The sequence below is a fragment of the Lithobates pipiens genome, unplaced genomic scaffold (assembly GCF_037356315.1).
Source record: "Lithobates pipiens isolate NorthernLeopardFrog02 unplaced genomic scaffold, aLitPip1_a1.2 Scaffold_16, whole genome shotgun sequence".
Classification (NCBI taxonomy): Eukaryota; Metazoa; Chordata; class Amphibia; order Anura; family Ranidae; genus Lithobates; species Lithobates pipiens.
Window position 1 is genome coordinate 420,051,340 of NW_027507748.1, and position 23,268 is coordinate 420,074,607.

The 23,268-nt window shown below is 39.6% G+C and overlaps 1 protein-coding gene across 11 annotated transcripts in view; it reads left to right on the plus strand.

The window, feature by feature from the left end:
- ABI3BP (ABI family member 3 binding protein) overlaps nucleotides 1–23,268 on the plus strand; it is a 465,661-nt gene that overhangs the window by 311,080 nt on the left and 131,313 nt on the right. For 10 of the 11 annotated variants that reach the window (XM_077482512.1, XM_077482502.1, XM_077482506.1 and 7 more), the window contains 3 exons: nucleotides 2,191–2,262; nucleotides 2,702–2,767; nucleotides 10,764–10,832. In XM_077482512.1, the coding sequence (XP_077338638.1) occupies nucleotides 2,191–2,262; nucleotides 2,702–2,767; nucleotides 10,764–10,832 (207 nt within the window). The remainder of the gene's footprint in view (nucleotides 1–2,190; nucleotides 2,263–2,701; nucleotides 2,768–10,763; nucleotides 10,833–23,268) is intronic. The other variant, XM_077482505.1, reaches the window with a different exon arrangement.

Genomic DNA, 23,268 nt, shown 5'->3' on the forward strand with positions numbered 1-23,268 from the left:
GCATTAGTGTGGAGACTGCCGCAATATTGGCGCAAACTAGTACTGGTGTGACTAGTACTGGGGTTCTCAATAAAATCAATGTATCTATATTAGTCCATAATGTCCATAAAAGTCGATAATGGTGCTCACTTGAGAGGCAGCTCAGTGTAAAAGCAAGAAGCAACACAAAGAAACAACTGGGAAAAAAAGCACAAGCACCATACTAATGTGGCATATACGGATGTTTAATATGGATAAAAACACTGTTACTCACAAGAGTAAAGATATCATGAGCATATAGCACTACAGTTCATAATCATCCGAGAACCCAGCTGCAGAGGCCACACCGAAGCCCCGCTCCGGTAATGATTATGAAATGCAGTGCTATATGCTCATGATGTCTTTTCTCTTGTGAGTAACAGTCTATTTATCCATATTAAACATCCGTATATGTTACACTTAGTATGGCGCTTGTGCTTTTTCCCCAGTTGTCCAACATCAGTGCCTGACCTCACAAATGCGTTTCTGGAAGAATGGTCATACATCCCCATAGACACAATCCAAAACTCTTCCCAGAAGAGTTGCAGCTGTTGTAGCTGCAAAGGGTGAGTGAACTCAATATTGAACTCTACGGACTAAGACTGGGATGCCATTAAAGTTCATGTGCGTGTAAAGACAGGCGTCTCAATCCTTCCAGAATATAGCATATATAACATATAAATATTCAATCCCAACAAACATCAGTTTAATGACTGTGTAGTCCCAAGAGTGTTTTAATGAAATACAGTTCCTCCTCCTGCTCTTCGAACTCCACAAAGTGAAGATTCACTCCACCACACAGTGAGCTCAAATATCAGATCTGCTCACCTTGGAATAGACTTCTGTATACACAGAAGGTCAAAACAAGCAAGAAAGAAGCAAGAAAGAAGCTCCTTTTTTCCACAACGAGGAGAATTGATATCTTATCCAGGCAAGGGTGTAACCTGTAAGGGCGGAGTGAAGGCGTTACCATCATTACTCTCATTGTCCTGGCTCTGATGAGTGAGTAGCAGCGTGTTGTTACTGTTATACATGATCCATACCAAAGGATGTTTTAAAGCGATATGCCAAGTTTTATTTGTGAGTAGTTGTTTCTTATGTTTTGCGGTGAATAAGCACTGGTCATATCTTCTGAAAGGATGACTGAGTATTGAGTTTGCCTGGATAAAATCTCAATTCTCCTTGATGTGGATTAATTTGATGTTTGTTAGGACTGAATATTCTTTTTGAGGCTGTTCATAATTTGAGCACCAGTGGATCGATGGTTGTAGATCAATTGTTTCCTTAATATGATTGTGGTACATTTTCAATTATAATTTAAATTATGTTGCTGTGAGTGATACACAAAAGGCGCGCGCTTGCTGTATACTTTTCTTCATTGTTGCGCGGACTTCACCTCCTTTAGCTACATACTAATTAAAACGGAAATCCAGGCTTAACAACTATTGCCTAAATATAAAAGGCACGTGTTTCCTTACTTGAATCTTGATGTCCTTTGTGTGTTTCTTCCATATTTGTGCAGTAATTTAGAATAGAACAACTCCTGCACTTTGCCTCTGTGCATGAGCTTTCTATAATATAGACTTTAGATCAGTTCCTACTGCTCTCTTTCCTTGTGCAGGGTGAATGGTATTGTATACACCCCCCTGTAGTTTTCTGCATGCAGTCTGTAGTGGGAACACCTGCTGAGTGCCACCCTCAGATCTCATCTGTACACGAGCTATGTGTAATACAGTGATGACAAGGTAATATCTGGGTTTGCAATTTGTCATTTGGCACTAAAAATGTGAATTTATATCCTTTGTGGCTAATTAGGAATATATTAAAATTACCATTTTTGTGTCCAGAGCCCGGCTCTAATGATTTTTTGAAAAATAACACAAAACAGCACAAAAATCAGAAACTCTGTGAATGTACACAAAGAACCTATTTAATACCATATAGTACATGTTCTTAATTTTTTTTTATTCTTTTTTTTTCCTTTCATTTATGCTTTGCTTAACAGGAAATAAATACAACTATTAGTTGGCTTATTGCAATTGTGCTTGCAAGACAATATCAAGAAGTTTTTCCTCATACTTGCACAGGTGTTTATGTTGCCTTTCTACGGGTGGATGTGATGTGTCTGTGTGTGTTCCAGTTGTTTTAGAAATTTTGATTATTTCTTAACAGCTCCTACTGCAGCACCTAAGGAAACTACTACTTTGCCTAAAATTCCACATGTGACTGCTGCAGCAACGTTGGGTAAAAGATAAACAATCATTATGCTCGGTGTATGAGGAATGGCATATTTTGTTTTGCAATGCAGATCTAGTCGCCTTCATTTTTCTCTTTATAGACTTTATATTTGATCATAATGGGAACTCGCAAGTCTTTTCTTGCTTATACAATATTTTGAAATGTTTTGCTTTGTTCATCATCTCTTTGTTCAACCATCCTCTTGCTTTATGAATGCAAACTGCTGAGAACTTAGCATGCCATTATCATCAACCATCTTCAACCATCCTGGAAAAAAGCTTTTATCATTTTCTTTTTTTATGGTTAAAATAAATATTTACATTTCAGAGGCAACATTTCATTATCAATGCCATCTTGCTTCAATGAACTGCATGGTCTCGGGTGATCGCAGATATTTGAGTTATATATAATTTAATGTAATTTTACATTCTCTTTTTGATTTCAGCTACCTATAGAGTGCAGCATAGCTCTTCCAGACCAAGGACATCACTTAGACCAAGAACCCGACCTGGTAATTTCTACTGTTTAGAAGTACCTCTCTTTTAGAATTACAAGTATTAGAAGTTTTTTTCATTTTGCTTTCATTTTTAAGTGTAGCACCAGCATTTGGAGTGAACTGTCCCTTAAATGTTTCTTTTCATTTAGTCCTTTATAATAAGTAATTATCCAACTATAGCCACTGTAATCCAGCCCAAATTGCATATTACTTACTGTTTAAAGAAACTTTAAAAAACTTGTTTCCAGGGGTTAGGCAGCGCCATCTTAAGTATTGTTTTCTGAGTCCACAGTGGAGTGTATTTCCGCCCTTACATTAAGCACTTCCTGTACTGTTAACCAAGCCTCCTTCTCAATCCAACGTTTCTATGGCAACCCTGCTTCCTTGTTTATAGCTGACTTGTTTTATTTCATAGTATTTACTTGTGCCAATGTCTAATGTTTGCCTTTGTCAGTCTTATCAGCTTCAGCTGATAAGACTGCAGTAATGGCCAAGTTTCCAGTGCATGTCATGTCACATGGTCACATGGTGTGCTCTGAATGATTCTGCAGCCTCCTGGGAGTTCAGTAGCGTGCTGTAGGAAGTCCTGATAACAGATAGATAAGCACATAGAGAGTGTGCCGTAAATCAGGGGAGATCTGGGCATGCTCAGTGACTTCATTCTAAAGAACAAAAAGGATCAGAATACTAAGCTATTAAGGAGATATCTACAAACAGTGTTCATTAGGGTTGTTATGCTGATTTACATGGGACAACGTTGTGGGGGAGGGTTTACAACCACTTTAATGGGGCCATATAAAATAGCAATTTAGGACTCTGCTTCCAACATCTTTCACCAGTTCAGCAAACACTGCTTTTTTTCATCTAATTAAGTCTAATTAAGTCATCTAATTAAGCTGGATATATTTGTTCAGTTTTGTTTTGTTTTTGTTCAGCCAGCAGATTGACAGATCCCCGTATCAACACAGCTGTTATGTGATGCAGGAATCTCCCTTGCTGTGCTATTGTATTCTGGCAGGGGAGACTCCCACATATCAGAATACACCAATTAGTGCTGCAGCCATTGGCTGAAAGCACTGATGGCATGCTGGTTTTACAGCATGACCATTTGACAGAAGCCAGTCTGAGGACCGGCTTCTGTTGAACAGTCAGCAGTATACAAAGACCAAAAGTCGACCCGTTCAACAGGTCCATGTATACCCAGCTTTATGTATATATTTCCCAAATTGCAACCCGCCTGAAAATCAAAAGTGGGGAAACAACAAACATAGCTGTCTGAAAGATAGATTATGGTTTTCTACTCCAAACACCTTCCAAACAACACCTGCACACCTATAGCATATAAGAAGGAAGGGAGGTGTGGGGACACTTACAGTACTGCTTATAAAAAGTAGGGGAATTACCAAGTGACCCTGTATTGTAGAAAATTCCAGATTTGTTCCTGGAAATGTCTCACATTTGTATCTTTTTACAAGGGCCCATCTTAAAGCATTACCCCCCCCCCCCCCCAGGCACTGCCCAGGGGCTCCAGGTGCAAGGGGTCCCATGATAATCTTGCATTAGGCCTTGCCACTATAGGTTTAATATGGATACTGCCCTGGGTTCAAAATAATTTGGATGCCAAACCTGAACTCCATTGAAATTAATGAGAATCAGATCTTTCAAATAAAAAATGCCCATATTCTGGGCTGATAGGCAAGGAGTATCGAAAAAAAATAGCATGGGGTAGGCACTGCCTTCAGGAACATGTACAAATGTTAACTTTTTGTTTAAATTCCATTCAGCCAAAAGCAGTGATTCTTTTTAGTGCTTGAATATCAAACATTCCCAATTCCTTTAAATAGCCTGGACATCCTAACCCTGCCTGCGAAGAGATGCAGTACATCTCTGTGATGTACATAATGTGCTGCAGCAGTACTGACAGTTACAAAGATAAAATGTTTTTGAAATTGTTGGCAAATGACATGTCATTGACAGCTTTGTTTAAAAATAAATAGCGCATAGACCCCCCAAGGGTCTGCTATGTATTTTGAGGGAATTTTTGAGGAGCCTATGCCCTACAGCAAGAATTAGAAAAATAGGGAATTTAAGGGGATACCTCACACACAAAAAAAGTGTGTGATCTACCTGGAAATCCATACTTGACCCTTTGGGTCTCATACTGATTTTAAAGGGAACTCCACACACACAAAAAAGCACATACACCCCCCCTAAAAATCCTTCTTAGACTCTCAATCCAAGCATGCAGCCTGGCAGGGCTCTGGGCTCTTCCGTGCCATCGTGGACCCCAGAGAAAAAATCCGCCGCCGCCGGATGAAGAACATAGGGACTTCTGGTGACCAGATGGTCACCAGTCATCTCTATAACCAACGGAGGCCTGGGTGCGACGTTATGACGTAACGTCTTGGCCGTGGATGTCAACAAAGCAGTGATCTCGGCTGGAAAACATCAGATCTATAACTTTTTTTTGATCTGATGCAATCCAGCCAGTCTTTTTGACCCCACATCTATTCGTTAAGAGGACCTGTTGCACACCATTCCTATTACAAGGGATGTTTACATTCCATGTAGTAGGAATGTAGGATGTTTACATTCCTTGTAATAGGAATAAAAGTGATCAAAAAAAATGTAAAAAGAAAATGTAAAAATAAAAAACGTACAATAAAAAAAACAATAAAAAAAATGTTAATCACCCCTGTCCTCGTGTGCTCGCGCACAGAAGCGAACACACATAAGTCCCGCCCACATATGTAATCGCCGTTCAAACCACAAATGTGAGGTATTGCCACCTGGGTTAGAGCGAGAGCAATAATTCTAGCACAAGACCTCCTCTGTAACTCTAAACATGTAACCTGTAAAAATTCTTAAACTGTTGCCTATGGAGATTTTTAAGTACCGAAGTTTGGCCCCATACCACCAGTGTGCTCAATTTTAAAGTGTGACATGTTGGTTATCTATTTACTGTGTGTAACATCATCTTTCACATTATACAACAAAAATTGGGCTAACTTTACTGTGTTGTCATATTTTAATTCATTAAACTGTTTTTTGTTTTTTTTAAACGCATTTGAAAAATTGTTGCGCAAATATCGTGTGATATAAAAAGTTGCAATGACCGCTATTTTATTCCCTAGGGTGTCTGCTAAAAAACTATATATAATATTTGGGGGTTCTGAGTAATTTTCTAGCAAATGATTTTTGCATGTAGGCGAGGAAAGCCAGAATAGGCCCAGTATGGAAGTGGTTAAGAACTGACTTTTATTCTTAGATGAATGTTCAGGCTTATTGTTTTGCTTCAAGAACAATTTTAGGCCCTCTCAGTTTATAGACAAATGAACCCATCTAAATTTTTCTTATAGAAATCTTAATTTGTGGTTACGTAAAAATGGTAACTTGCCCAGTGTGTAGTTTTGTAAAAGATGGTAATCATGTGGAAAAACAGTTCCACCACCAAGACTGACATTTTGCGGTTGTGGTTTGGGACAGCATTTCTTTAACTTCTCAAGTGTATGTTGTTATGTCTGAAACATTTCAATTTTGTCATCTGCCCAAAGAATTTATCTGTATTATTGAAAGCCTCTAAATAGAACCTGGTTTGTCTGTCTGTCTGTCTATCCATCTTATGATAGTGTTTTAATATTTATTATGCATTATCTAAAGATATCCATTCAAGTATTTCCTCTTTTTATTTAAAGTAATTTGTGTTTCAAATTAAATACTACTGAAATAATGTATGAAATATTTCCATTATAGGCATCATGTGATAGATTGTACAGATGTTCTCAACCAAACATATTATTCATTCTCTACTATTTTTTATTGATTTATTTTCCCCAAAAGTCTTTCTGTCACGTTAGAGTAGTTTGGTGCAGTTATACATTGAGCAATGTTGAATAGTTTGAAAACACTTGGGAACAACGCTTACCATAGTTCACAAGTTGTGATTCATAGTATTGTTATTTATTGGTGATAGCATTTGTGTTGTATTCCATATACTGTACACTTTTAATATATTTGTGCTTTTTATTAAATATTCAGTATTCAAAGGCAAACCCTATTAAAACTGTACTGTCCAGTCTTTTTTATGGTTGATGACAGTTTAATTTCTGTTTTGGCTGCTACATTTCTTGGGGACTTCAAAAGCGTAACATCCCCACCCAAATTTCTTAATTACTAGTGAAGCTATTACAACGCCAGATGATGACTCCTGGCTGATTTTTTCTTCTTATTATTATTATATATAGCTAAAGGATAACTTTATTTTACTATGGAAGTGCTCTCCTTCCACTAGTAAAAAAAAAAATGAACAAATATAAAGAGAGATCTCAGGCTTCTCCCATTTCACACTGTCTCAGCCTACCTATGGTTTGCCAGCATCTATAGCATCCTGGGGGCAGGCAACCTTGACATTTGGTATACCAGCACAGAGGCAGATTGCCGCCAAGATCCTGCAAATACTGCCTACCCATATACAAGCTGGAATAGCATGAAAGGGAGAAATCTGCATCTGACATATATTTTTATATTTAGTCACTTAGTCATTTGATAAGGAGAGATAGGGAGTCAAATGGAGGGCTTTTACAGAAGTTGTTCTTTAATTATGTTTGGAAACTGAAGTTCTTTGTCAGTGTATTAGATATGGATAATTGCAATTGGAAAGGATCCAGAAGCTCGGGAGCAAAGTATTTTGAAATCAGGGAAAGGGTTCTTGTTGAGGGGTCTATATCACTGGGTTTCAAGTTATTATGCAATATGGCAAAATCAAAGAGATGATAGGCATAACTAATAACACATATGCTATTCAGGTGACATAAGTAAAACCAAACATTTCATAAGCTTAATCTTGTATCAGGCATAGTAAACCAAAACAGAAAATGTAGTTCCAATGCCTTTAATTGTGCAGTTCTCACTGACTTGTATGATAACTAACCACAAAACTTTTCTGGACAGGATATCTAATCTAATTTGAGCAGATTTACTCTGCAGAATGCCTTTAGTTGAAAAACAACTATTAAGCACCTGATTTTAATTAGGGTACCTGTTTAATTTCCTTCATTTATGTACTGTAATTCTAAGCACATTGGTTGACCCAGGCCACTAGGGGGCCCCATCAGGGTTGTCAGCCTCAGTAAAACCAGAGACAGTATGTAAAAGTCTGTGTTTTTTTTACATCTATCTCTGAAATGTCACTTACCGACATCCTTTTGGTCTAAAAATCCTGAGATTATAGCTGCCCCACCTCTCCAGTACCTTCTCAGCCAATAGAAACATGTCTGTGTATACTGTGTGTACATGTATGTGTATACTGTGTGATTGTATACTGTGTGTGTGTATACTGTGTGGCCCCATAATCTCCTATTGCCCGGGGGCCCCATAATCTCCTATTGCCCGGGGCCCCATGAGTTGTCAGTCCGCCCGGCCCTGAACATAGAATATTGTAATATTTATTGGACACCCTTTCGAATTGAAAGTATTTTCCATCTGACCTAGTGTGTTTATTACCTTTTTATAGTGATACTACTGCCTAGACTGTTTTTTTTTTCAACACTATGCTGTAAGGTAGATATGTTGTTGGTTTAAATACTGAGAAATTGATTTACTAAAGGCAAAAAGACTGTGCACTTTGCAGTGGCACTCTGCAAGTGCAGTTGCTCCAGAGCTTAGTAAATGAGCGGAAGCTCTGCCGACTTCGATCATCCTATCGTGTGCAAGCAACAATTAGTTTTTTTTGTTTTTTTCCCCTTGCGTGTGATTGGGTATTCTTTGAAAAGTGAAGGTTTACCTTATTTACTAAGCTCTGAAGCAACTGCACTCGCAGCGTCAAACTGCACTTTGGGAAGTGCACAGTTTATTTGCCTTTAGTAAATCAACCACCTATATATTGGGCTTGTTCCATACCAAAGGGAGCATCTGTGGCACAACATCCATAGCATCCAACAGATTTAAGTTTTCTTTTGTGAAAAATGTTACTTGGTTACCAAGAGTTTATTCACATGGCCTTAATTGCCAGGTAATCGTACGTTAATCTACATGGCCTGGTAATCTCACAACTGCCTTTTACCTAAAACTGGTCCAGCAAATAAGTAGACTACCAATCTATATATTCATGTGCTGGCCATATTTCTTTCATTATGCAGTATGTAAGAAGCTCTCATGCAGGCGTAAACATAGTAGCAATCTATTAGGCTAGGAAGGGCACAATATTTGTTAAATAGTGTTATAACAAGTATCAAGAGACTTGCAAAAATAATTTCAATTACTTGTGTATTCACAAGAGTACTCAATAAAGTAACACTAAAAGATAAGATGAAATACAAAGTACTGTAACACAATTTGTTTTCAATTCACAGAAAAAAAAAAATGTGTGCAATAACCACTTAAGAACCAGCCGCCGCAGTTGTAATACGGCAATGTGGCTGCTTCCCGTGAATCGGCGTTATTGTACGTCGGCTCATACACAGCGATTTGTGGGCAGGCACACGTGACCCCTGGCCAGCGAGGGAGCCCTCAGTGGGTGGAGAGGACTCGATGTCCGACAGCCACCCGGGATTGTTCACCACAGTCACAGAATGGGGTTATGCCCTTGTAAACAGGGCAAATCTCCAATCTATGCAGGAAGGTGGATCTGTGTGTTTCCCCAGGCAGCCCATCCCCCATACAGTTAGTAAACACACTGAGGGAACACATTTAACCCCTTGATCATCCCTGATGTTAACCCCTTCCCTGCCAGTGTCATTAGTACAATAACAGTGAATATGTATAGCACTGATCACTGTAATAATTTCACTGGTTTCCATAAAAGTGTCAAAAATGTCAGTTAAGTGTCTGATCTGTCCACTGTCAATACTAGCAAAAAATAAATAAATAATAAAATGCCATAAATCTATCCCCTATTTTGTAGACGCTATAACTTTTGCGCAAACCAATCAATATACACTTGTTGCAATTTTTTCCCAAAAATATGTAGAAGAATACATATTGGCCTAAACTGAGGAAGACATTTTTTTTTTACTTTTATTTTAGGATATTTATTATAGTAAAAAGTAAAAAATAATTTTTTTCTTTTTTTTCAAAATTGTCGCTCTTTATTTATTTATAGCGCAAAAAATAAAAATGGCAGAGGTGATCTAATACCATCAAAAGAAAGCTCTATTTGTGGGAAAAAAGGACAGCAATTTTGTTTGGGTACAGCAACACACGACCGCACAATTGTCAGTTTAAGCGACGCAGTGCCATATCGCAGTGCCTGGTCATTAAGGGGGAAAATCTTCCAGTCTTTATGTGGTTAAACTGTACTTTTTTTTCTGCCTTATTTAAATATCCCTTGTTGCATGGCTAAGCCCTTGTGCACACGGTCAGAGATTCCGACAACCAAATCCGTCGGATTTTGTCCGACGGATCTTGTCCGAAACTGTTGCATACACACGGTCGGACAAAGTTGTCGGAAAATCCGATTGTTCAGAACGTGATGACGTAATTTCGTTATGATGGGACTACGTTCAGGCTAGTAGCCAATAGCTTTGATGTAGGAATTTGCTCTGAGCATGCGTGGCACTTGGTCCGATGGGAATTCTCTACACATGATCGGAGTATGTCCGATCGGACCAGTTTGTCGGAAAATATTTCCAGCAAGTTGGAAAATTTGGTCCGACGGATATTCCGACGGAAACAGTCCGATGCATACCACACACAGTCGGATTATCCGACAAAACGGTCCGATAGGACACATTCCGACGGATTCTCCGACCGTGTGTACAAGGGCTAAGAGGTGTAAAAAAAAAGACTACTTTCTTTGGTTGTAGAAGTATGGTTACTTGCCGAGTTACTGTGCTTTTCTGCTAATAGTCTGTTATTTAGATGTTGTAAGGAAAGCCTCATTATTCAGGAATGAATACGTTCTATATCTCATTTCAAAACTAAATAAAGAAATGTAATTATCGCATATTTCCTTTAGTTAGACTAACTAGCTCCAAACTTAAACAAATCTTTTCTTTCACATTTAACCTCTCAGCACAGAATGGAACAACTCAAGGATCAAGACCAACTGGAGACTTCAGCTGGGTGCCTGGCACAATCCCAGGTAATTCCTGATGAGTTTTGTCAATAATTGAAATACATAAAGCTCACTAATGATATAACATGCACTTTGTTCTGGATATTTTGTTGTAATGGTATAGCAGTAATCAAGTGATCTGAAATTTCAACTGTTTGCATACATCTAAAAAAAATTATTTTGTAAGAAATTACCAGATGAACAATTTTCCCAATGGCCCAGCAAAGCTGTACATTTCCAGCGCATAGTCATGTGAGGTAAATTTGAATTGAATGCTTTATAACCACAAGTTCATCAGACCAGCGCAATAAATGTTCCTTTAGTAAATTGACATCTACATGCAAAATATGTCAGCTGCACGTCAACAAATTAGGTACACATTTTCCAAGTTTAAGGAAAATTTAATTTTAGCAATGGACCTTGCAGTATGCCAGAGAAGAGGGCTACAATTTGTTTAGATCTTGTTAGGATTGTAAAAGAGAAGCTGCCATCACAGCCAGATTAAGACCAAACAAAAACTTAGGCAGGCTGCCAGCTTTGGATCCCCTTCCAAAGCCAAATTTTATATGCATACTCTAGTCACATATTCTAGTAACATAAGAAAAAAAATATATAGACTATAGATTTACTTATTGCCTCCAGAACATTATATTTTTTTCAAAAACATGAGTCCGGTAAAATAAAAAAGATGGTAGTCTCAGCTTTGTATGTTGGCTAACATTTGTATTATGAAATCCATATTTTAAGTAAAAACACACAAAAAGTTTGTGAACACATCATATCCAAATTTACAATTAACCTCCCTGGCAATATAATTATTTCGGATTTTAGGTGCTAAAAGCGGTACAATTATTTTGCATGAAAATTTGGGGTTTTATATTGTAGTCCTGTAATTCTTAGAAATAACTCACTTAAATCTGTCCAAACCAGAGTCTAGCAGACATCCCGGGTATGATAAAGTTTGAAAAATGAAATCATAAATTATAATATAATAAATAACTATAAATAATTATACCAAATAATAATATAACAATAATAAACATTATTCAATAATGTAATCAAATCAAAAACACTGAAATTTGCTCAGTTGCAGAATTGTCACTGTCATTACTTTTCAGTATTTGATGACGGATCTCCCCACAAATCTCTATCCCTCAATTCTGCAAGTGATTCCAATTTATTATCGCTGTTTTCTAGCTGGTCTAAAATCATCTTTGATGTAAAGGGCCAGTTTTGGTTGCTATGGACAATCTCCAGTTTCAAGGCATAAAGAACAGTTTTTATAATATAAAACTGCATGCAGGACACTGGACAGAACACTAGGGACAAAGGGGATGTGAAATATTTACATACAGCAATGTAATCTGTAAGATTACATTATACTGTATGTATACTGTGTGTTTCACTTTTTGAATTTGGCGCCGTTCTCCGTCCCCGTGTGTCGCAACGCTCGCAGGGAACGGAGATCGTCTCCGTGATGAATCGAGCGGAGGACAAGCCGTTCGTACAGCGTGGGGACATCGCTGGATCCAAGGGAGAAGGTAAGTAACCTCCTCCTACATACAGCGATGCGGTCCCGAGTCTGGCTCGGGGTTACCGCTTTTGGTGTAAAATTTCCACCCTGAGCCAGACTTGGGAATACCGCCAGGGGGGTTAAGTATAAAAAACAACCTGTTAATAAAAATCCATATATATCCAGTGTTCATTAATTCCCTGATGTTTCCAGACCAGCTCATACATGCTTGGCTGCTGTCAGACAGAATTAGAAAGCTCTGAATCCCATTTGAGTTCAGATTTAACAGAGGAGATTACATAATGGCAGTTGCCCAGTCTCCTCCTTTTTGCATCTTTAAGTGGCCTGAAAGAAGGGTAGCCACATGGAAAAGTAACCAGGTGGCTTTAAAGTTGCCTGCATCACTTCTAAGTTGGAGACTCTTTGTTCTAACTCTAACTGCAACTGAACCTTAGGCATCTGGCTAGATAGCTGTATGAGCGATCCTGCCCTGGCTGCTGTTACCAGCTTGTCAGTAAAGGTGCATGATGTGTAGCTGCCACTGGTACAGTAATAATACTGTCACTCCTGGGAGTCATTTGTTTACACACACCTACAAAGGATGAGTGGTATAATAGAGCAGGTGGTTTAGGTGAGTGTATCTTGGTTTTCATGAGAAAAACACAGTGTGCTGTGCAAAATACTTGTGGCACCAGAACTGCTTTGATATACATTTCCTGTCTGAGTTTGTAATGTTCATGCTAACATTTATTTTTTTAATTAGCATGGTGTGAGATCATGATTCTCAGATTTGTCATATGTAGGAACTGTTCTTATCCTTAAAATTTTAAGCATATGGAGAAATGTCACATAGCAAATAATTATTGAGTTTACATGCTGTGAATAGTCACTAGACTTCACGTTTAATTCAGCTTAGTAAATCTCCTGATAGGTATAATGCTAAATGAACATTAAGCTGCTACCAAACATTACTTTCTCCATTACAAAAGATGTTCAGAGAACGACCATCTTATTTACCATCATCACTAATAGATGAGTATCAACCTCACAAATCTGAACCCTGGAACAACTTATAGATGAGCATCAACCTCACAATTCTGAACCCTGGAACAAATTTGAGCACATGAAGGGAGCAGTAAAATTTCTGGTGTAAGAGAGGAGAATCCAGGATTTACTTGTGTGTACTTATGGTAATTCATATCAGGCCTTAGCAATCAGCAAACTGTTTGAGTCCTTAGCAATCAGCAAACTGTTTGTACAGGGTAAATTTCCATGGGAACTCTTAAAGGAACTACAGTTGAAAAAAAGCTGAACTTCAGGCAGACATAAAAGACACAGATTAGTGTGTTTTTATATTAATTAATACATCTTTTTTTTTTTTATTCTCTTTATTACGTTTCAAGAAAATGAATACAAAACATAGCCTTGGGACATTCCCCAGCTCAAAATAACAGTTAAAATTACCTGCTATCCAACTATTGCTCAGGTCTACACCAGTACCATAAGAAATAGCAGGATAAATAATCTCATAAACATTTGTCCCACCACGCCATAAGTGGAACTGCACTTCACCTGAGCAAAACAAACCAAAAATGCTATTTAAAAGAGAAGTAAAGGTTTTTTTTTTTTTTTTTTTTTTTTTAAATCATACTTACCTAGGTGGATGCAGCATCTGTCCCCCTGCACCTCCTTGAGCAGAAAGCTGTAGACTGCCAGTCACAGCTCTCTACTCTGTCCCCTCCTCGCTCATTGGAGCACTGAGCTGTTGAGGGGGTGGGGGCTGGCCAGCTCAGGCTCTCAGTGGCTCGCTGAGAGGCTGAGTCAGGTATCAGTCCAGGCACCTAGCAGATCCAGATCTTATTGTCACGATAACTGACTTACGTGACATCAGCAGAGAGCGGACTTCAGCCCGCTCTCTGCTGAAAACAGGTCACAGGAGTGCAAAAGGAACTGCACTCCTGTGATCCATATGAGAAATACAGCCAAACAAGCTTTGACTGGACTTCTCCTTTAATTTATTTTTTGATATTCAAAGCAAACTCCCCCATTCATCCATGTCTCCATGCTTTATTTTGCTGAGAAATCATTTTGAAAAACACCCTCTAGCATTTATGGCAATGGCCATCTTGAGTAAGGGTAAATGATTCAAGTAGCATTTACTTCCTAGAAGTTCTGAGCTCAAGCATTGGCTGAGCTGAGAACCCTCCCTCCCCTCCTGAAGACTCCTGGGATTTATTACACCATTTGCTTAGACATGGAAACCAGGAAGTAACTAAAGAAATTTAAAAATAAAATATAAATGTAAAACAAGTAAATATGATATATGTTTCTATCTATTTACTAATGCTAGTAGCATAAGGATTAAGAATAGATAAAAAATTATAAATAATGTTGATTGAGAGAGTGAAGTTCCACTTTAAAACGATATCTGGTAATCGAATTTCCATCCGTAGATCTTAGTAAGGAAAATGCTGCTACATGTAGATGTGGATGGTGACACTATCCATCTACTAAAGAAAAAAAAAAAAGAAGGCGGGCGCACCGACCTAGTGCATTACCACTGGTTAAGCTTTATTCAAATATAAAACAGCAAGATGTATACTCACAAACGAGTATTGATAGATGGCAAAGATATCTTTCGATCCACTCAACGTCAGGTCCTGGCTTGCCGATGTTCAGAATAGTGGATTTTGCTTTTATTGATTTTGCCTTCTATCAATACTCGTTTGTTAGTATACATGTTGCCGTTTTATATTTGAATAAAGCTTTACCAGTGGTAATGCACTAGGTCCTTCCTTCTTTTCTTTTTTTCGTTTAGTGTATGAATACCCATTATTCAGAGGAGGGCTGCAAGACGTCAGGCATTACTTTATGAAGCTGGTCACATGACACATTGAGGGACTAGACACCAGAGTGTGGGAGAAATTCTTTTTGTGGACACTATCCATCTATCAATGTCTATACAGCTGCTACAAGCTTATATATTGGCATTAAATGTGGCTGCAATGTTTACAATGTAAGGCAAATTGTTTCACATATTAAATTGAAACTAAAGGCAATTGGAATCACTCTTTCCCATTTTGGATAAAGCAAGGGTGGTTATAACCCCTGTCAGTTAATTTTTGTGTCCAATGGGGAGATTGCCCTTCACTTCCTGTAGCATAGCCAAATCAGGAAGTGAGGGGAAATCCCTCCAAAGTGAGGGCCTCCCGGGGTGTCATCAGGGTCACCAGAACTATTGTCTCCATTGGAAGATTCCACCTCTATTACTATTCTGGTGTCAACCCAAAATTTGGATGATTCTAGAGGTGTGAATGTTCACACTATTCTGACACGGAAGTTGCATGACTTCTAATCCGACTTTGCCCTGCGACTTCATGCCAACTTCCATGCGACTTCAATGAATGGGATCTGACTTTGAGTCTGGTATGGATCTTGAGGGGGAACCCCACACCAAAATAAAAAAACAGCGTGGGGTCCCCTCCTAGATCACATCAGACCATTTGGATCTGGTAAAGGATTTTCAGGGAATCCCTACGGCAAAATTGAAAAGCGGCGTGGGACCCCCCAAAATCCATACCAGACTCTTATCTGAGCATGCAGCCTGGCAGGTCAGGAAAAGAGGGGCTAAGCGAGTGCCCCCCTCTCCTGGACTATACCAGGCCACATTCCCTCAACATGGGGGGGTGGGTGCTTTGGGGCAGGAGGGTTCTACGCCCCCCATCCCAAAGCACCTTGTCCCCATGTTGATGGGAACAAGGGCATCTTCCCAACAACCCTATGCAGTGGTTGTGGGGGTCTGCGGGCTTAGCGGAATCTGCAAGCCTTCTTTAACCACATGCCAACCAGCCGCCACAGTTGTACTGTGGCAGAATGGTTCAGCTGGGCGAAACAACATTATGTAACCTCACTTCGCCCCCCAAGCCAATACAAGTGCCCGGCACTCTCGATTGCGACAGGCTCCCGCGATTGCTGCTGAGACACAGAGAACCCGGAACTGTGTGTGTCATTTAATTTAACAGTGAGAGACAGAATAACAACAAAAAAATCCAGAAAAATGAATTTCAAAAAAGTTATAAATCGATTTTCTTTTAATGAGTTAAATAAGTATTTGACCCCTTCGCAAAACATGACTTAGTACTTGGTGGCAAAACCCTTGTTGGCAATTACAGAGATCAGACATTTCTTTTAATTGGCAATCATGTTTGTACACATCTCAGGAGGGATTTTGTCCCACTCCTCTTTGCAGATCCTCTCCAAGTCATTGAGGTTTAGAGGCTGACGTTTGGTAACTCGAACCTTCAACATAAAAAATCAGCAGGGATCAAATACTTTTTTCCCCTCACTGTAGGTAGTCAGAACATCAGGACTGAATAATTTTCAAATATATAGCATAGTTTGTATCTTTCACACAGATTAACCGGTTCCCGATCGGCGCACGCCGATGCACGCCAGCAGAATGGCACGGACAGGCAAATGGGCATACAGGTACGTCCCTGCATGCCGGCCGGGACCTCCTTGAGTTGGATCACGGGTCCCACAGACTCCAACGCTGCTGGGATACCCCGAACGTCTCACGGGGAGGAAGAACAGGAAGATGCTAATGTAAACAAGCATCTCCCCGTTTTGCCTAGTGACAGTGTCACTGATCTCTGCACCCTGTAATTGGGAGCAGAGATCAGTGACATATCACATGTAGCCATGCCCCCTCACAGTTATAAACACGCCGCAGGACACCTTAGCCTGCCCCCTAATGGTTAACCCCTTCATCATTTACACAGGAATCAGTGCATTTGTATAGCTCTTTTTTTGTTTATAGTGCAAAAAATAAAAACCACAGGGGTGATCAAATACCACCAAAAGAAACCTCTATATGTGGGAAAAAAAGGACATCAATTTTGTTTGGGAGCCATGTCGCATGACCGCGCAATTGTCAGTTAAAGCGAAGCAGTGCTGAATCGCAAAATGTGCTTTGGTCAGGAAGGGGTTAAAATCTTCCGGGGCTGAAGCGGTTAAATAATATATACCTACGTATTTGTTTTTTTTTACCAAATAAATGTAGCAGATTACATTTTGACCCAAATTTATGAAGAAAGATTATTTGCAGTTTTTTTAAAGAAACTAAGAAAAGCCTTTATATAACAAAAAATAAAAAGAGGTGATTAAGTACCACCAAAAGAAAGCTATATCTGTCTTGAAAAAAATATATTAAAAATTAGGTACAATGTTGCATAGTGGAGTTATTTTCACTCAAAGTATGAAAGGGCTGAAAACTGAGAAATGCTCTGGACTTAAAGGGGATGAAACAGACCATTCTTGAAGTGATGAAAGTTAAGGGTTAATACATGTAGGGCTATGTTTTTAATTTTTTTTTTTTGTGATGCCTGAATCCCCACATTGGTTACTAATGAATAGACATTTTGAACAAGTTGTCTTGAGCACTGACTTAATAAATTACTAATGCAAATTGTTGACAGATTTATTACCACACTAAAGAGTTTCTGATATAGTATAATTGCCATGTAAAAACATCCAAACTCATTTTGGTTTGAAATGTTTAGAAAGTAAATTATCAATTAGTTTGCATGAAATGCCCCACACTATAAGAGTGATGTACATTTAGGTTCTCTAATATTAGTTTTAAATCATTTGTAAATGTAGCCTATGTAATGAGGGACATTCAGCCTCCTGCCAAGAACCTACAAAAATACGTTATTTGACTTGCAAAGCATTATTAGCTTAGTACTTAAATCTCTGTTAGCATAAAGATAATTTTGGTTGAAATAAATCTCAAAACTCACTGTATGGGAGTGCTTAGTATATACCATACAGACAGCTGTTTCCAGTCATTTCTGTCATATTTATACTCTCACTACTGTCTTAAAATAGGGATACATCTAAATCCCATATTAAAATAGATTAGATTAAAAAGCATAATCGTGTTAAACATAAACTTTTCATGAGAACCAAAGTGTGTCACAAATGTTTACATCAAAATGGGTTGGATCATTCTTTGTAATACAGTCCCCAATTACTTTAGCAATCTTAGTAAGTGGCTTAAACAGGAGTCATATGTACAAGCAATGAACATAGGGTGCCCCATGAGAAAGTTTTAAGCTTTCGATTATTTCTGTTTAAAAATCACCTGCCTGTTTAGTTCCTGCTTGATTTTGAAAAGCTAAAACCTAATATCAAAAATGTATGTAATTTAAGTAGATATAGCTCAACCAGCGATCTGGGTGTCCTTTCTCTGAATAAGCATTCACATCAAACAAAAACTTGAACTTCTCATCGTTCGGACTCAGCACAACTGCTTTAATTATAAATGGATCAATGATGGTGTCATGGACATGGGTTCGTTCCCACTGGCAGAAAGTCAGTTCAAGAATTACAGATGAGTACTGGAAGAGGTTGTGTGAAGACGCAGGTGACACAGAGGAGCCCAAAGTGTGCAATTGAGGTGGCGGATGGCACAGAAAGCTTCGGGGTATCACAGCATGAGACAGAGGGCTGTGGAGTCATTGACAGATGTGAGTTTGCTAAGCAAACTGAGAATGCTTTGGGGTCATTAGGAGACACAAGATGCCCTGGGGTCACTGGGTGACACAGGATACTCTGGGCTCACTTGGTCGTACAGGATGCTCTGGGGTTACTGCGTGATACAGGAACACAGAAGTCACTGGAGTCAGAGGAGCACCTGAGACTCAGGGTCCGCAGGAGAGACAGAGGTAGCTGGTAATACAGAGGCTGCTGGGGACACTGGGGTCTCAAAATCTCTGGAGGCACATGAGTGCAGTTGTAACAGTCAGTGAAAGCACAGGAATGCTGGCATTATTGATGTGCATAAGGATCACAGAGGATGCTGGAGATACAGAAGTACAGGGGTTGTTGGAGGCATGGAAGTTTAGGGGTCTCAGAGGGCACATAGAAAAAATGGGCTTAAGAGTGGTTAAAATCAGGTATTTATTACAAAGCTAAAAAAAAACAAGATCCAATTACGCTTAAGCTTTCAGGTGTACAGCACAGCCTGCACATAGAAGTGCACATAACAGGGGTATGGAGAAGAGTTAGGTATGGGTAGGCACAGGTGTGAAAATGTGAAATGTGAACCTCCACCATTTCTTTTTTTTTTTTTGTCTTTGGAGGCACAGGAGCGCAGGAGACACAGGGGTCACAGATGGGCATGAAGAATCAAGAGTGCAGACACTGGAGTGCATAGCTGTCAGAATCACTGGAAGCATTGGTACACAGAAACACACTAGAGGCACGGCAAGGCCTTGGCTGAGGCATAGTTCGGCATTGCTTAAATGTCAAAAAGTCTATTAACCATTTAAGTCAATGCCTTGGGACAGATTTGCTGTGGTGCTGGAACCCAGCAGCCACAGGCATTGACAGAGGAGAAGACTTAGCCCTAAAATGGGGAACAAGTGAGGGAGACAGGAGAGCAACATAATTAGTGCACACCTTAGCACTGCTGCTGTCACAGAAAGTCTCAGGGGATGGAGAAAAAAACAGTTGTCACTGGACTGCCACTGTAGCTGCTATTCTGTACTTATGCTTATTTAAAGTACATCTTAGGGCTCATGCTTAAGCTCTACCACCTTCTTGATTGCCTGCTCTCTTCCACCTCTCATACATCTTTATTGTCCAGTAGTTAGGTTTGCTGGGGAGTAACCAGGATTACTATGTATCCATTGGGGGAAAGATACCTGGGGCCCCCTTATTCTATAAGGGGCTTTCCGGACTCAATAAGACCCCTTCATCCACTGTGCAGATAAGTGGGGATGGTGCCCTTGTCCCCATCAGCATGGGGACATGGTGCCTTGCTAGGGAGATCCCTTTGGCAACATACCCTTCTCCTGTTAAAGCATGTTGCCTGGAATAGTTCAGAATGGGGGCACACCCTCACTGTCCCCTCCCATTCTTGGCCAGATAGGCTGCATGTCTGGATAAGGGTCTGGTTTAGATTTTTTTGGGAGGGGGGTTATGCATTTTTTTTGTTTTCTTACACGGTGACCCCCCTTAAAATCCATACTAGATCCTGATCAAGGATGAGGATCTCATATACATTTTTTTTACATGGGGTTTCCCCTTAACATCTTAAGGACCGGAAGGATTTACCTCCTTAATGACTAGGCCATTTGTGGCAATACGGCACTGCGTTGTTTAAACTCACAATTAAGCAGTCGTGCGATGCTGTACCCAAACAAAATGTACATCCATTTTTCCCGCAAATTTAGTTTTCTTTTGGCGGTATTTGATCACCACTGCTGTTTTTATTTTTTGCACTATAAACAAAAAAAATTTTGAAAAAAAAAACAATATTTAGAAATTTTTGCTATAATAAATACCCCCCCAAAAAAATTAAAAAAAACATATTTCTTCATCAGCTTAGGGCAATATGTATTCTTCTACATATTTTTTGTTAAAATAAAATCACAATAAGTGTATATTGATTGGTTTGCACAAAAGTTATAGTGTCTGCAAAATAGGGAATAGTAAGGGTGGTGATGGGTGATTTTTAGTGGGGCTGTGACATTGTGGCGGACAGATCAGACACTTTTGACACTTCTTTGGGACTTGTGACATTTATCTGTAAAAATGCACTGATTACTGTATAAATGACACTGGCAGGGAAGGGATTAACACTAGGGGGCAATCAAGGGGTTAAGTGTTCCCTAGGGAGGTGTTTCTAACTGTGCGGGGAGTGTACTTACTGGGAGTACAGAGAGATCACTGTTCCTGTTCACTAGGAACAGACAATCAAGTGTTCCCTAGGGAGGTGTTTCTAACTGTGCGGGAGTGTACTTACTGGGAGTACAAAGAGATCACTGTTCCTTTTCACTAGGAACAGACAATCACTCTGTACTCCCCTGACAGAATGGGGATCTGTTTTCTTACATTGACAGATCCCCATTCTGGCTCACTGTGGACCAATCACTGGTGGCCAGCAGACATCGCAGCCGCCAGCCACGTGCATCAGCTCCCCCTCCATGCAGTACACATGCCTGCTGTAGCTCTTAAAGGGCCCGTTGTACCGGTACGGCGTTTTGCGGGAATGAAACGACCTGCCAAGTATGATGACAGCGGCTGGTCGGCAAGTGGTTAAAATCCATACAGACCCTCATCAAGGATAAGGATATGCTATGATTTTTTGGAGGACCCGACATTGTTTTTTTATTTTTTTATTTTTTTAAATCCCCCTTGAGTCCCCCTTAAAAAACTGCAGCAGACCATTATCCAGGCATGCAGCTTGGTCAGGAAAGGAGAGGGCAATGACTGTACACCCCTCCTGAAACATACCAAGCCACATGCCCTGCAGTATTAAAAAAAAACTGTGTTGGTTCCCCCCAAAATGTATAACTGTCCCTTATCCCTGACAGGGGTCTGGTAAAGATTAAGAGTGCTGGTCAAATCTGATCATTTAGTTAACTTGCTTTCCGAGGTCTGTCTAAACCCAAAGCTCCTCCCTGGCCATTATGCAGTCTGTTATAATGATTGGCCAATAGCAATGTGAAGGAGGGAAGGGGATGCAGGGGAAGCAGGCAATCTCTGACCTCTGAAAGTGTTAGGCCTTGTTAACATAGGCCCCAGGGTAAGGTAAAAACAGGTGCTTGATCTGCAGTTTTACTGTCCACCTAAAACATAGCATACAGCATTACAGGACTGTACATATGCATGTTATGGCAAATTTAATGCAGCTCAATGAGACTGTGTTGCACCCACAAGCCAAACACCTGGCTCATGGGTTGCTGCGTATTAGTTCCATCCAAATTTGCTGTTCAGCAAAGAAAAAAGTTGTAGATTAGCTGCGCTCTAAAAACTGATCCATCGTTCTAATGTGAACCTGGTCTTGGAACTTTGCCAGTTCCCAATAGCCTGGTTTTCAGATGGGAAGCAATTAAAGCTGCTGATGAATATACAGTTTCTTTAAAAAGTATTCACACCCCTTGAAATTTTACACATTTTGTCATGTTTCAACCAGGGAATTTAACAAGACACGTGGCCACTCCTTAAAATTAGATGTAAAGAGGTTTAACCTTAAACTACATAGAGGGTTCTTTACTATAAGAGGATGTGGAATTCCCTTCTACAGGCGGTGGTATCAGCGGGGAGCATCGAGAGTTTCAAAAAACTATTAGATAAGCACCTGAACACATGCAACATATAGGGATATACAATGTAATACTGACATATAATCACATACATAGGTTGGACTTGATGGACTTGTGTCTTTTTTCAACCTCACTTACTATTTAACTATGTACATAACTATGTAACCAAAAATGTAAATGTATTTTATTGGGATTTTATGTGATAGACCAACACAAAGTGGCACATAATTGTGAAGTGGAAGGAAAATGATAAATGTTTTTCACATTTTTATACAAATTAATATTTGAAAAGTGTGGTGTGCATTTGTATTCAGCCCTCTTTACTCTGATGCCCCTAACTAAAATCTAGTGGAACCAATTTCCTTCAGAAGTCACCTAATTAGTAAAAAGTGTTTGCCTGTATGTAATTTAATCTCAGTATGAATACAGCTGTTCTGAGAAGCCCTCAGAAGCTTTGAACATCTCACAGAGCATTGTTCAATCCATCATCCGAAAATGGAAAGAATATGGCACAATTGCAAACCTACCAAGACATGGCCACACACCTAAAAACTCACAAGCCGGGCATGGAGAGCAATAATCAGAGAAGCAGAGGCCCATAGTAACTTTGGGGGAGCTGCAGAGATCCACAGCTCAGGTGGAAGAATCTGTCCACAGGACAACTATTAGTGGTGCACTCCACAAATATGGCCTTTATGGAAGAGTGGCAGGAAGAAAGCCATTGTTGAAAGAAATCCACAATAAGTCCTGTTTGCAGTTTACAAAAAGCCATGTGGGGGACACAGCAAACGTGGAAGAAGGGGCTCTGGTCATATGAAACCAAAATTGAACTTTT